The 15,809-nt window shown below is 40.1% G+C and overlaps 1 protein-coding gene and 1 long non-coding RNA gene across 2 annotated transcripts; one reads left to right on the forward strand and one right to left on the reverse strand.

The window, feature by feature from the left end:
• The first annotated feature begins 535 nt into the window (after window positions 1-535).
• Window positions 536-8,189, forward strand: LOC139307918 (uncharacterized). Its single transcript, XR_011599704.1, has 2 exons — window positions 536-719; window positions 8,055-8,189. It is a non-coding gene; the product is annotated as an uncharacterized lncRNA (long non-coding RNA).
• An 851-nt stretch (window positions 8,190-9,040) lies between these two features.
• On the reverse strand, window positions 9,041-15,588 carry YPEL4 (yippee like 4). The gene is made up of 5 exons (XM_070931266.1): window positions 15,443-15,588; window positions 13,479-13,802; window positions 13,163-13,206; window positions 10,707-10,815; window positions 9,041-10,129 (listed from the first exon to the last, which is right to left on the reverse strand). Exons 2-5 carry the CDS (start codon window positions 13,617-13,619, stop codon window positions 10,040-10,042), a joined length of 384 nt encoding a protein of 127 aa, XP_070787367.1. The 5' UTR covers window positions 13,620-13,802; window positions 15,443-15,588; the 3' UTR covers window positions 9,041-10,039.
• Between the last annotated feature and the right edge of the window lie 221 nt (window positions 15,589-15,809).

A 15,809-nucleotide genomic window follows, 5' to 3' on the forward strand; every position in this document is an offset into this window, starting at 1 on the left:
CAAATGCAAACATTGTTTGTTTTTTTAAAAAGTAATAGTAATCAGCAGCCACCGAAAGGGAATAAAAAGTCCCGCGTCTCTATTCCTTCCACGCACAAACTAGACAAAATAAGCCCGCTGCGTTTACATGCAAAGTCCTACTGCTGTGTCAGAGGTTTGCATTCAAAGAAAGGTTTCTGTGCAGAGGCGGTAAGCCACAAGAAGAACAGGCTGGGGTCTTCGTGACTGTCACGGATCTTCTTCGCGTGTGCATTCGTTCCTACGGGAGCTTCTCCGTTCATTTACCGAAATACGAACGGGAAAAAAAAAAAAAACCCGCCACAGAATAGAAGGAACCTCCGTAGCAAAACCCCGGGGGTGGGGGGGCAGTTCGGTAGGGAGGCACTCAAGTCGGGAGCGGGGGGGAGGGAGAGGAGGAGAGGAGAGGAGTGGTCGAGAGGAGCCCTGCGTCCAATGAGAAGGCGAAGGGTTAACGGGCAGCCAATCTGAGCCGCGCGCAGCGGATCCCGCAGGCTCCATTCAAGAATCTCAAGTATTCAAGATGGACGGAGCGGAATGCGGAGAGAGAGAGAGAGAGAGAGAGAGAGCGAAAGACGCGGGAGCTGTTTAGTGTCCGCCACTTTCTTGCCCGGGCAAAGCAGGGGGAAAAACGCCAAAGTTTTAACCTCCACCGCGGGGCCATGCGAGAGACGAGGAGAAGCCAGAGAGCTGCCGAAAGGGTAAAGATGGCCTCGCTCCCGGGCACAAAGGGGTTGTCCCTTCCAGCACAGGCAAAGGCGCTTCGCCCGATCCTGCTTCCCTTTCACAAACGTGTTGCAAGCGCAGGTTTGATCCAGAGAGCTTACATTTTTTGTTCGGTCTAAGGAGAGAGAGAGAGAAGGCGGGAGAAGGCTGCTGGAGATCCGGGGAGGGGGCGACCGGCTGGGCGCTTCGGATACCGGTCAGCCCCATGGACGACGCCCTGAATTAGAAGAGGTGTGAGGAATGGCCGAAAATACGGAGAAGGGCTTTTCCCACCCCTCTCCAACACTTCCTGCCTTTGGTTATAACTGGGAGAAGGGATGAGTGCCCCTGATTATTCTCTGTCCCGGTGTGGCCTAACTCGGGTAGTGGTCCTAGCCTAGCCCTAGAATCAAAGCATGCTGAGAGCAGACTTCCTTCTCTGGGTCTCTTCAGGCTCTCTCTCCTAATAGTATTTCCAGATCTTCTTTTGGTGGTGTTCAAAGCATTTTACTTTCAGTGCTTAGCAGCCCCCATACAGTGTACTAAATTGCTGGGTTTGCTTAAGTGTGGTTTAACTGGGCAAATCACATTTGACTGAATTCACATGTAACAATACAATGGTTTACAGACCGTAGTGGCCAGCTTCACACAATAGAGTGAGCCCAAACCAGTGGTGGGATTCAAGTAATTTAACAACCGGTTCTCCGCCCCAATGATTTCTTCCAACAACCAGTTTGCCAAACTGCTCAGAAAGTTAACAACCGGTTCTCCCAAAGAGGTGCGAACTGGCTGAATCCCACCACTGGCCCAAACCATTGCTGTGGTTGACAGGGGTGACTCTGGATAATAGTTTATGCTCACGGATGAATGTTAACGCAAGGTAGGAAATGGGAGAGCTTCCAAGCTTTATTATTCATTGCGAATGGGGAGGGTTTGTTGTGCAGGGTCAAGGAATTGAGCCCTATTCAGTAGAGCCCAACATTCTAACCTGTATGCCTTCCATGTGTGCGCTTGTGCATTCTTGGCACAGGAGATTCAAAAGATACTGGAATATACCTACACGTTATAGAAGGTGGGAAGATGTGCCCTCAAGCATCGTATTTTCCATACTCTCAATAAGTATACTGCTTCTCTGTCAAGATAACTGGAATTTCTGAATTATGTATGGGATGGAAGGACTAATGACAATACACAAATTTAAGAATGATCAAAGTTCCTTTGATAATTGATGATGTGCTATCAAGTTGTTTTTGCCTCCTAGTGACCACATAGATCTTCTCCATTATAATGTATTCCTAACCTGTTCTTTCAAGTGTCTCAATGTTGCACTTAACATGCCACCTTAAATAAGTCCAACCAACTTGTTGTTGGTTATCCTTTTTTTTCTTTCCTTCCACTTTTTCCAGAGAATTGGGTATTTATGTAAATTGTAAAATGTCTAAAGTTGGATAATTTGAGCCAGGTCATCTCTGCCTCAAATGAAAACTCTGGGTCGATTTGTTCAATGAATCATTGGCGTTTTTTTCTTGGCTGTCCATGGTATTATCAAGAGTTTCCAATATCAAAGTTCAAAAGTGTCAACACTCTTCCTATCCTGCTTCTTTGAATTCCAGCTTTCACTTCCATAGAATACAATGGCTTGCACAATTCTGAGTCCTCTAATAAACTTTATGAATTACTACAAAAACATTAAACATTGGAATAATTATTGGAAGGCCCCATGTGGGCATACTTCTGCCTGCCTAGAGTGCAATACTGTATAGAGAAATAATACCGTATTAAATTAAAGTGTGAAGGTTTTACAGGATTTCTGCAAGTTTTCAGTATTCTGAAAAGGAAATTTCTCTGCAGCACTTTTCAGTGAGTACCTGCAAAATTCTATAGCTCCCAAAGGCTATGAAACTTTACCAACCAAGCAACTTTCTTTACTTTAGATAATTTAACCTGCTGGAAATCCCAATATTTGAAAAAAAAAGTGTTTCTTATGATGGTATCATTGCATCAGAGACAAAATATTCCTGTTTAAGGAATAATATGTACATTTGTTAGTCATTTTTCTGTCTGGAGATTGTTAGCCATGTCCACCTGATGAAATGCGGAGTTTTCTGCAATTTATCATATAGCTAGACTAGAGCATCTACCCACAGAAAGACAATTTCAGGATGTATAAACAAAAAACAAAAAAAAAAGGCGGTCTATGTTCATTTTTAGAAAAAATAAGAATATTAACCCTAGTCTAAGTGACTTATCTTGCATGAAATGAGACAAAATACAATCACTATGACACATTACTGTTTTCAAAAATGATTTACAAGATTTATACTAGTGGCTAAATCACATTGGACTAGACAGCGCCCAATCATTTGCAATGCAAATTCAATTTAAACATAATAGAGTTTTCACTAAAGAGTTTTCAATTTAAACAAAGGGAAATGACTATAATTTGCAGAAATTAAAATAAAAAAATGTTTCAATTTGCTAAATATTTAGCAGATACAAAAGAAATCTAAACTAAGATTATACACCTTTTGAAATGGGCTTAGTTAATATTCAAAATATAAAACAGTGTATCTTCATAATTAGGTATTGTGATGAGACACTAACACACAGGCAAACCTAGGCTGTATGAAAAAAAAAAAGGGTTGCCAGTCAACTGAAAAAATAAAGTTATATTTCTTTTTGTCTGCCCATCCAGAATAGTAGCTAAGAAATTAAAAAGTTAAGGCATTTTTCCTTCTCTGGCTTATTTCAGCTGTGAGTTATTAGGTTGGTAAATATGTACTCCCACAGTGTAATGCATGAATTAATTGAATCGTTGAGGTGGCAAGGGCTATTTAGGCCATTAAGACCACCCCCTGTTCATTGTAGCGATACAAATTAAAATATCCCAGATTCATTACTGTTGAGCCTTTGCTTGAACACTTCCTGTGAAGGGAGAGCTAAACATCTCTCGGGATAATTTATTTCATTGCTGAATTGCTCTTTCTGTTAGAAAGTTTTTCAGCTAATTATTATTGCAAGGTCAAGGATGTATATAACCCAATGTAATTTGTTTTGTGGGAAAATTAAGTCTGCAGTCTCTGTTTGAGGGAAATTAAATGGTAACTGTGGGATATCCAAAAATATCACAAGATTAGAAATGTTAGTGGCTCTTTAGAGATCTCATAACAAATTGCTATCCCTTTGCTAAATAAACAATGTTTATTTATATGGAAATATAACACTGTATCAATGTTTGACTTGAACGCTTGAAATATCGTAAGGAGCTACAGATGTTGAAAGCCAGTATTGATCCCTTACTTCCCATCATAAGGCAGCTATATGTAGAGAACAGCTGTTGATCCACATGCTTAAGCCCAAGTGGGACCACTTAAGTGTGAGAAGAGAATTAGAACATTCTGTACATGCTAGAGGAGAGGATCCACAACTTGCCTCTGAATAGTTAGGTATCAAATGAAGTCTAAAAACATACTACTTCTACTTAGTTTGTATATTTAGCTTCATGTTCTAAACTATGTACAGATATTTGTTTCCAAGGCATGAATAACTAACTACTTGTTTCTGAACTCCAATAAAAGACACTCTTTCAGTTTTTACACTTATTCCTCACATTAATTTTTTAATATGGAAAAATCATTGTGAAATAGGATTTTTGTACCCAGTTTTAGCATCTATCTGGTCTATGCTTTATATATGTTTTAACTGATTTGTACATTTTTCCCCCTCAATCCATGCAGCATTCTACCAGTATATGATAAATCTGGACCAAAATTGTTTTTGTGTGAAACATCATAGTTATATAATTCCACAAAGTAACTACAACGATGTGATGTCCTCATGTATGTAATTTCATGGAATGATACTAGAAGACTTAGTTTGAGCTGCTCTAAGCAGTCATATGTGTTAATTTTAAGGAAAGGTTGATGGAATGTGTTTATAATTCCAGTGGTTTTGAATAATTTACCACATGCATGACATGAAATGAGTGAATATGGTATTGACTTCTTCATAGAGGGGGATATATTCATTGTTCAGAAAACAGCTACTCTATACATAGTGTATACTTTTTGCCTTTTTCTTAATTGTTCATGAATAATATCCTTGCTATTAATAGCATTAGTTTTGCAGAGCAGATCAGAAATATGGTTTTTGAAATGCTTTGCACTAAATAAAATATTTTTACTTGTAGTTGGGAGTTTCATTCTCTTTTATTCTTTGTCTGCCCTCCTTTCATTATTGATCTGAAACCAAGAAATGCTATGCTTATTTTTTTTCTGACTTTTTCCACCTCTCCTATTATAAAAACCACACATCTGAAATTAGTAAAAACTTATTCAAGTTGAGTTGATTTCTCTTTTCTCTACTTAGATCAATCAGAATTTCGTACTTAAATCTACATGCTGTTCTTTTATAATTTTTAATAATCTCCAGGAATTTATGGCTTGTTTTTGCCTCACTGTTCTTATCAATTTGCAATTTTAACTGTTCTTTTAGTATAAATATATTGAATGAATACTCCATTAACATAACTATTTCCAAAAGGTATTTTTATCAACAGTGTATTAAATGGCATGGAACTGTTTAGGAAAAACAACAATCCAGTGAACTCTGTTTATGTCTTGATTAGCTCTTTGCAGTAATTTCTAATCAATGCATTTGCAACTGAAAGCTGGTTCCAGCAATCAAACAAAATATATTTTTATATGTATAATACAGGAAATACAGTTTTCCACCTTTCCAAAAATGATGTAGAACAGAATAGAAAAGATTTTAAATGGTTTTACAGTTTCTCACTTCTTGTCTAAATCTGATAGCTGTTTTTGTTCTCCCTTTGCTCTAGAAACTTGTTATTTCCCAAATTCTATTTCTTTCATATCTGGTGATAAGGTTCAACATCATTGATAAGGTGAACGACCTGTCAATGAAAAACAAGGACATCCTGTTGCATCAGTTCCCCAAACATTAGGTATAAACAATCTATTTTCCCTTCTGTTGTGCTGTTCCTTCCAGCTAAACTACTATGCAGCTGGAAGCAATTTTCAGGTAGCACTTTCTTTGGTTAAATAATGCAATTATTCTCTCAGCTACTTATTAGAGATCATTTGGCAAAACAATTTGATAAGATGTAATCTTGGAGAAGGGAATTCTGAGTTAGTTTTTCTACTGGTTATTTACATGAATCAAAGTCCAAGGCCTTGTTACATGACAGAGTGTGGCTTTTTGTGAAGGTAGTGCTATGACAGATTCCTAGCTTTAGCTGATTCTGACCACTGCTTTGGAATATCAACCCTCCCCCATGTTTTTTTCCAACTCGAGTATCTGTTACTCAATATTTCAGTACTACTTGCAATAAAAACTCTGAATGTTAAAATTATTCCAATGGTAATACTGCATATTGTTATCTTCTCCTATGGTGATTCAGATGCATATTATAGATGTCATACATATACAATGGCTGTTGTGTTGGAATTTATGTCTTTGCTTGGTGAAATTAATAGAGAAATGCAACATATGTGGTCTTAGGTCAACACAAATGACTATATATATATATATATATATATATATATATATATATATATATATATATATATATATATACTTCTTCGTAGGATTTATGTGTGTTTTTCCTCTAGCCAGGTTTTCCTACGTAACCAGAATCACATCCACTCGATTCTGGGCTTTTCTTTCTGGCAGCCAGCCAGTCTCTCACCTGGCACCAGAACTTGCTGGCTGCCAGAAAGAAAAAAAGCCCAGAATCGAGTGGATGTGATTCTACTGAGCTAGGGCTGCAGACAAACCTTGGTTACGTAGGAACATATATATATTCCTTATCTAGTCTTTCCCAGGTGAAAAATGCCAATATGCGGAGATTCTTGTGAAATAGGCAGAGAACAATAAAGTAGCTAGTTTGAACCCTAACATGTAGGCCTGATGTTCCCACCTGAGAAAACAAAATTGCATGCATCATGTCGTGACATAGATGACAGAAATTATATATTTGTGAAATACGTTATTTACATAATGATGTAGGAAATGACCAGGCTGAGCCTGAGGGAGGGGTCAAGAGCATCAGTCTGGAGTCCCTTCGCACCCACAAGTGATCTAATGATCCAACCCACCTTGAATTTCATTGAACCTTTTCGCCAATTTGACTAACCATTAGTAGTTCAGATTCTAGTAGAGAGGGTTAGCATGCAATAAACCTCATGGCTCATGATTTCCTGTGCTTGATAATGATATCATGAATGATCCAATGTCCTTTGTGCCCACCCCCTCCCATGAGTGTCCATAGCTACAATAGCTTAGAATTGAGAAATAGGCTTAGTTCTAGGCATTTTCTTTGCTCTTTTCCTGTTTTTCAACTATATGATGGAAATGGGTTGGTTTTGGTCCTTCACATTTGAATACAGGAGATGTGAAGTAGAGGCAAAACTTGTGTGTAAAAAAAGATTATATCCAGAAAAAATATAAATTAAGTATATTCATTAATCTGAAGTTGGTAATTTGGGACTCAGTAGTAGTCTAGATGAGATAAAGGATAAATCAACTGTAATTTAAATCAACTGTGATTGTCTTAAGATTTATTATAAATAAATCTTGAGGACCCAGTTTGTGGGGGCAATAAGCTGACTTTGTATAAATATAAAAGTATGAAGGCTATTGCTTAACACCTAAGCAATAAGGTGACTGTTAGGATTTCAGATAAGAAAAATTCTGGAGGGACACAAAGAGCACACACAGGAAAATGTAATGACAAGTAGAATCTACTGGTGGCTTTCTTGATCCAGTGATTTTGATTAGCATAAGATTGCACAATCTTTAATAGAAAGTCACATATTGCCTTTGAGAGGTTGAAGGTCTCACATTATTAAGTGGTCAGAGCCATAAAAAGCAGCCGGAGCTGCTCAACAACTAAATTTGTTTGAATTAAAATTAAACATCTGATTGTATTAACATAGCCCTCTATTATCATATTGCAAATTCAAATTTAGTGGCAATTGTTGAAGAATTCTGGAGGGTGTAGTCAAAAATTTTTGGGGAGGCCATATGTGATTTTGAAGATTCAGGCTTTGTGCCTCTCATTTGTCTGGTAATGCAGCTGAGAAACTGCTTATTTTGTAACTGATGCTTTTTCTTTGAATGTAGGCTTATACTACGAATTCTAAATATTTTTTAAAACCTTGTAAAGAGAACTGGTTATTTTGTGTAATGCTGTCCCAAGGCAGAGTTAACTCCTACACTGCTTTAGGATTGCAACTGTGTTGTTATAAGAAAGGAGAATTGATGGTAGATGCAAGTTATTTTCCTTTATTTTACCCTCCCCTTTCTAGGTCGAACTCCTGAACAGTCTTCTTGAAACTCCTGCTGAATGAAGACTAAAGAGAATGGTTTGATTAATATGTACCGTGCAGCAGCCCAGTATTCTATAGAAACTCGTACTAAAGAAAGTGCATTGATAAAATAAATCACAGCTCTTGTGTGCTCCTTTTCACCCTTCAGTGAGATTATGAGAAGGTAACTCTCTTGTTCCTGTGGATAAAGCAAAGGGCCTTCGGATGCACTGGGCACGGCCCCTGCCCGAGGCTCTTTTCACATTGTGCTACTGAGCCCGACCAAGCAGTGCAATGTAAAAAGGGCATTGGGTTGGTGGCCACAGCAGCATGAATTCTTTATACTTCCATTGATGGTAAAGATGAAAGGCCAGGCATGGAGACTTGTTACACGAGGCATAATGGAGAAAAAAAAATCCCCATTTTGTCCTGCTAGATAAGTGGTTTCTATGACGAGAGCTATCTCTTCACTCCTTTCAGAGGAGTTTTCAATTTCAGTTGCTGGGTTTGGATAAATTGGATACCAACATGATTTGGTATTCAAGCAGCAGCTGAAATATTGGTCATTTTTCTGTTGTCTGTTTTGAGATAATATGGCAACCTACCATTGAATGTTGATTGCTCACATATATTGGGTATGCTTTGTGCTCTAGAAGATGGCTAAAGATTATGGAAAAGGAAATCACTCTATTCATAAAACAAGATCCAGGCATAATCTGAGCCGATTTGCAGATTATGATAATTTTGAGTGTGCAGTTTTGTCTGAGGGGATAAACATACTGGTTTGGGTTTTTTAGATGATTTGGTATGAAGATTTCAAATTTATGCAGTCGGGTAATACTTCTGGATTCGTGCCTGTTGAAAACTTTAACCATCAGAAAGCTAATTTCCCGTCAACAGAACTTCTGGCTTGGTACTAAACCTGCAAAGGAAGCATGATGACAGAAGCTATTGATAGTATGGATTGCTTGTTTTAAAATATAAAACAATTTTATTATACAAAAAAATTCCTGCGCTGGTGACAGTGCTAAAGTGTTGTTTCTCCCCACCCCCCACTGCCCCACTCTTCATGTATGGTAAGGGAGTTGAGGGAGGGAGCATAGTGCTCAGGGATTACAAGCACATGGTGGTTCACACCTAAATTAATGGACTCCATAGAATAAACCTGGGGAAAATACCATTGCAGTGTCTGGGAAAGGGACCAATAACTGCCATTTGGAGAGACTGTTCCTCTGTCCCCTACTTCAGGATATCTTCTATCTCCCCATGTAATCTACGCCATCCAGCCTTCAGTGCCCAATATCAGCAGGCTGATGTACAACTCTTAATTTCTCCTCAGAAAGGAGAAGAACAAGAAGCTGCTTTATAATGCACAGAATCACTGTTCTATCCAGCTCAATTCTGTCAACATTATCTGTCCACAGTTATCTAGGGCCATGCCAGTAGTTGAAGTTCTGTCACAGCCCTTCTTTATTTAAGCTAGAGATACAGGAGATGATCTCTTCAGCTTTTGTGCGTCAAACTGATCTGTTGACCCTCCCCCAAAGCATACCTTATGTCGCATTGCATTAAGTATTTTGGTTCTTTTTCTTACACAATGGACTGCAAAGTTCACACCTGATTCCAGATTCTTGGTTCTGGCTGCCACAGTGTTATGCTGACAAGTGCTAATAGGATGTAACATAACCTACACAGGCCAAGGAAAACCAATCCGAAACCTCCCACATTAGTCTCCCACTCTCTACCACCTGCATGTTTCCTCTTCTGCTCTAAGGGACAGGTAGAGTCCTCCAAACAGTGAGTCCAGCATTTCAGAAAGAGGCTTTGGGAGAAAGATCCTGGAAGCTCCATTCCCCTGGATGATGCTGTGCAGGAGATTGATGGAAGGGTAGCTGGGCTGGTTGTGCTGGGGTGCCACTTGTGGCAATGGGGTTACGAAAGGGCACGGCATGCTACGCAGGAGGGTATGACCCCAGACTTCCTTCTCAGTCCCAGCCATTGTCCTTCACCATATGTGACATCTCAATGATGTACTTCCCTTCTTTGTACTTCTGGCTGGTCTCGAAGGCTTGTTCCTGGCAAAGAAGGAAACAGGAGATACAAACCCAGCACTAAAAACTGATGTTACCTACTTGGGTAATGAAATGTCTGCAAACAAACACCAAGCTTAACATCAAGGATGCCACAGCTCAATCCCAGCTACAAATATTATCTATTAGACATGAACCTACCTACTTTAGACAATGCCTCTCCCTCTCTAAAACTACAACAAAAATATAACTTTGCTCTCATGAGATGAAATAGGTGAAAGCAAAGCTCTAAGAATCTTATTTCCATTGAGACGGTATGACAAGCAGCAACTGGCATTTATACATTCAGAGCACCATGGTTTTGAGAGAGGTGATGCAAAAGCTAGAATATTTGCACTAGTCTTCCCAATTGGATAGGATCACAAGGATTGCTTTGATAGTGCTGTTTATGTTACCTAATTTGGGTATTGAAACATCTGCAAGAAAATAACCAAGTTCCAAGTACACCAAGGACCCCTCATTTCAATCCCGAGCTACAAATATTCTCCTTTAAAGATTGCTTTCCTGAATCTCCCTGGCAACTTGATTGCTAGAATTACATTTCTGAAGGGAATTTACTCACATATTTCCATCCCAGTGTAGTCTTGCAGCTTTCACAAAATATATCAGCAACTGAATGGAGACCAGTGAGCAGAAGACGTTGCTCTGCTGGACCACAACCCACATTAACCCTGTAATCAAATCAAAAGTCAACATCTCATTTTGTCTTTACCATGAATATGGCCCAATTCTGTCCTGCCAATAGCTTGCAAAAAAACTAGGATGTGGAATATCCCTGTCCTATGATACCTGAAGTGATCATATAGGAGAAAGTTTTTTAAAATACAAAACTACTTTTTTCAAGTAAGTTATGAATGTATATTAGTTGGACTATGATTTACTTACTTAGCTATAATAGTTTAGTAGTTTCAGATGACAATGCAATGAATAGATTTTTACAATGTGGGCATTTTACAATAATTATGTATTTACACTTTACAGTATAAATAAAAAATAAAACATTTTGCCAGGAAATCTGAAAACCCAACACAAGAAATAGAAAATGGATTCTAAATTTAATCTCAGAGCGGCCTCCAGTGGTAAAAAGAAGGGTCTACATGCAGTATGTTGTGCTCAGAATATTAAAAATTGGGCCACATCAATAGTACTCTATTGATTACAAGTGTCTAGGCAGAGACAACTTGGATAATTCTATTTAATCTACTGAAAAGGGAATGACTAATTTTGTGCAGCTCCATTTCTCATTTTCCTGACTTGTGATTTTGGCTAAAACAAAAAATTCTACATGAAAATATTGCCCACATTTTCATGCATGCCTATTTAAATACTTCAAACTAATGGTTCAATTGTTTTAAATTAATACATATCAAGAAGGTAGTTAAATTCTCCTGTAAAATGGGGTCAGGACATTCTGGTAGAAAGAAAAAACTTAGATTTTGTTTAATTTGATCTTACAGTTATTTGGGTTATACTGCATTACCCATCTCCCCTTCCTGAGGTGAAAGGTACCATAATTTTATTTCTAACTACTGTTATGCAGAGCTATGTAATAAAGATAGAGGCTTTGCAGTGCAACTATTTGAAAATCAACCAGGAAGAAATAGTACTCTATTTAGATTTATTTCACATTATCACATTTGAAGGCAAAAGCAGATACGGATTATCACAGGAGCAATGTAACCATCACTTACTTACTAGTCAGCTCTTGAATAACTAATGGAGAAAACTCATCGGGACTGCCAAATAAGAATATATAGGTAGTTCGTAATTTCCAACAGAGGTGGTCAAACAGATCTTTTGCTATAGTCAACCTCTATATTACTTTCACTTCAAGAAGAGTGGTTATTTCTGGAGCCAAAGGAATCTGCTCCAGAACAATTTGCTTGGCTGGGATCACTATCCATGTCAGAGGTATGTTACATCTCTGACTCAGTCTCACTGAGTTGTAGTTGAGCTTTCTTCTGCTGAAGGCCAATTAGAAATAAAGAGAATGAAAATGATACATTTGTCAAAACCACCTGCATTGTAAGCTCTATTTGTATACATCAGGGTCTCCAAATTTGGCAACTGTTAAGATTTGTGGATTTCAATTCCCAGAATTCCTCAACCAGCCATGCTGGTAGGGAATTCTGGGAATTGGAAGTCCACAATTCTTAAAAATTGCCAAGTTTCAAGACCCCTAGTATACATTACAAAAATTGGTATTATAAATCAGGAGGCTGATCAGCAATTTTCAAATCTCTGTATAATGGAACTTTATTAATCATGTATCAACCTTTGTATATGAAATTGGAATTAATTTGATTCTTTTAAAGCACAGAGAATGGACATTTGGGAGTTATACTTGAGGAAAAAGAACTCGTTAAGAAAGATAACACTTTCTAGGAACTGATTAATGCATAGATCAGAGGGAAAGGAGAGATGTCATCTCCAATAATTAGAATCAGGAGTAGAGCATCCTTTAAAATCAAGAATGTATCTTCCTCTGGCTGGTGGAGCTAAGAGAAAATTCCAATGATACAGTGCAATAGGTTGGGTTCCATTTATAATGCCTAATAAATGCTATGATATTGGAGGTCCATTGCCAAGTTAAAGAATGGCAATAGTAAAATATCAAAAGCAAAAATAGGACACATTTCCCAATGTATTGCTCGGAAGCCTATTTATTGTGTGTTTTATTCCCTATTTCTATTTCACAATTCGGTCAAATTAGCCTTGGAGGCAGATGAGTTGCAAGTGTAAGACTGTTGTGATACAGAGGATATTGAGTGAGACATGGCAGATATATGTCATATGCAGGTTATTTGGATGAATACTAAATTATACATCTCACTCCAATAGCTTTACTTTTATATATATATATATATATATCTCCCAATACTTAAAATTCTCTTTTGCAAGAAAGCTATTTTCTTCCATTCCAAGGCAAAAACTACATGTTTGCCTGCTTCCACTTTGCATGCTCCTCACCTGTATCCCATTCCCACCAAATAAAACCAATTGCAGGAGGACACTCACACAGAATTGAAAAGATAGGCGCGACCATGACTTCCCTGGAAGGACTGTGGAAATAAAGTATAAAAGTTATGTCCTCTCCCTTATAAGATGATTGAATCCCCTTCCCAAGCCCAACCGCTCAGTAGGGATCCCAAGTTGTAAGAAAGATCAAGCTGTTCCTAGACAGACTGATATTGCTGGGGGATCCCAGGAGCTGCAGTTAGGTATCCCAGAACAGGCAGTGCTGTGAGGGAGCATAATGCCAGAATCTGGTTGGGCCATAGATAAATGATAGGTATAACTAAGCTTGTCATTGTGATCCTGAGAGCATACATACCTTGGAGATGAGCTCATCATGTTTGGCCAAGTGTGCCCTGCAGTGGACACAGCTGTAAGTCCGGTGGCACCGGGGCAGGTAACTGCGGAAAGTTTTGGTAGGGAGACAGGCGGCTGGTGGCACTGGCTCACAGCTGGGCATGACAGGCTGGAGAGCGATGCCTTGTCGAGGTGGGGGAGCTGGCGCTGTGCAGCCCCCACATAAGCGATCACAAGTGAAGCAGCGAAGCAGGTTGGCTAGAGCCGTTTTTCAAAAAAGTGAAGTTTGGGGGGGCTGCACTGCCAGGGCCCCCCCAGATGAGAACCAGACCGAAAGGGGAGACACCTAGTGAGAGAAAAGGGGAAGGAATAAGCAAAGGAGCAATGCAAACCTTGGACCATTGGAGGCTGGGAAATTAAAGGAAGGAATGGAGTTTGTCATGCATATTCAAAACAAACATTAAAGTTGAGGGTGCACCAAACAAAACTGTTTCAAGTGATTTCATCTGGTTGAATGGAGATCCTCAAGTCACATTATTGTACTACAAGCCAGGTTCATGAATTCTTTCAAGATGAAGAAAACTACAGAAGTTTAGATTTCATTTTTCCCTAGCCCAAGAACCTTATAGTAGATGCTCAACTGCATAATAATGATGAATTATTTCCCTGCCAACGAGTGTAGAAACAATACAGTATGCTTTTTTTACATACTTTCCAAACTTTTACAACTAAGTTTTTCTTAGGTAGGCGTGCTTAATACTGAAAATTTGAGCTGAACCAGATCCTTACCTGAATTAAAAGCATTACTCTTTTCATCTTAATCACGCAGCTGATTTAGAAACAGTTTTTGTTTGTTTTGTCCTTTAACATAGTAACACTCATATACTGTCAGACATTATGTCAATAACCCAGTATCATCAGTATCGGTCATGATGTTGAGACGGACAGCCATATAATTTGAAGACGTTCTTGTCATACATAAAAATACGACCTGTCAAAAGCTATCAAGCTGTCGTTAAGTAATATTTCATTATATTATTTCTAGCATGACAAGCCAGCAGTTTAATTATTGTAATGCACAGACCTCTTTCTTAAAGGTCTCCCGAGTAGCTGCTAGCAATAGTTAACGATAATGTTAACTATTTCCCCAACGCATTCCTACTTATTTAAACGTCCCCGTCTCCCCCCCCCCCCGCATCATCCATGCTTAAGAAAGTCCTCTTCCAGGGATTCAATAATACGGCTCACCATGCACATTCATTCAAAGTCGCCTACTCCCCAGTTCTGACAGCTTCCACCCCCTCGAGCTCGCTCCCTGCCGGTAAGAAATAGGCATTACACCTCAGTAAGCTGACTTTTCGGGAGCCCCCTCCCCCTGCCCCAGGCTGCGTTTGTCCCCCTTACGATTCGCAAACCCTCGTTCCGTCCCGCAGCGAATCACACGTGGGAAGGGGTCGAGTCTGTCAGCGACTCCAGGTTCCTAACCGCTCGGCTTTCGATTAATGCAGTTAGAAAAAAACAACAACAACCTCGCTACGCCCGGGTGCAACTTGTATTGCGTCGCTTGTCATTCTCTTCCCCCCCCACCCCAAATTCCCGTCCGCTTCCTCCTCTCTTAGAAGGGGGCGGGGGGGGAGAGAGAGAGAGAAAGAGAGGAGGGGGCGAGAAAATAAGTGAAAGTGGGAGGAGCCCAAAGACCGACCGCGTTAATCACCGCAGAGTCTGACTCACGTGGCTGCCTGCGCGGAAAGAAAATAAAGGCGGCGTGGGGAAGTTCCCCGCGGGACTCGCTCCTGGCGGGGATATCGGTGAGAGGATGGAAGGGCGGACCGGGTGGCGGCTTTTTTTTTTTTTTGCCCCCCCCCCCGGTCCTCCCCCGGCTGCCTAGTGAAAGATGGCTCTTAGGCCAGGCTAAGGGACGGTCAGGCGCCGCGGGAAGGGAGGGAAAGTTTCGGCGGCGCCTGCTCTGCCCTCTCCGCTGCTCACCTTGAAACCTGCTTCCCGGGGGATTCTTCTCCGCCCCTGTTTGTTCCGGCTGTGGCTCCGCGCGGGGGTCGTAGCAAGGGGACAGCAGCAGCAGCAGCAGCTTCAGAGCAGCCCGAGGGCTGTTTTTGTGCACCGTCTGTAGCCGAATGTGGCGGTGTGTTGTGGAACCGCATCATAACATTGTGAGTCATCCATCCCTCCTCCTCTTCCTCCTCCTCCTCCTTCGGTCTCCCGCTACGTCAGAGCGGGGTCGGAGACACGGATCAAGGAAGAAGGGGACGAGCTGGAGTCACCCCGACAGAGAGGCTGAGGGGCCGAAGGAGCCCCGGCAGGGCAGGCCGCACTCTGGGGCAGAAAGACGGCATGA

The sequence above is a fragment of the Pituophis catenifer genome, unplaced genomic scaffold (genome assembly GCF_029215685.1).
Source record: "Pituophis catenifer annectens isolate HBS135680 unplaced genomic scaffold, rPitCat1.0.hap2 SCAF_1, whole genome shotgun sequence".
NCBI lineage: Eukaryota > Metazoa > Chordata > Lepidosauria > Squamata > Colubridae > Pituophis > Pituophis catenifer.

Bases quoted from the DNA above. Each gene is read 5' to 3' on its own strand.
- YPEL4 (XM_070931266.1), bottom strand. From the start codon at position 13,619: ATGCCCAGCTGTGAGCCAGTGCCACCAGCCGCCTGTCTCCCTACCAAA. The intron at 13,207-13,478 runs GTATGTATGCTC...TTATTTCCACAG, and splicing joins ATGATGAGCTCATCTCCAAG to TCCTTCCAGGGAAGTCATGG. The intron at 10,816-13,162 runs GTGAGTGTCCTC...ATTTGATTACAG, and splicing joins GCCTATCTTTTCAATTCTGT to GGTTAATGTGGGTTGTGGTC.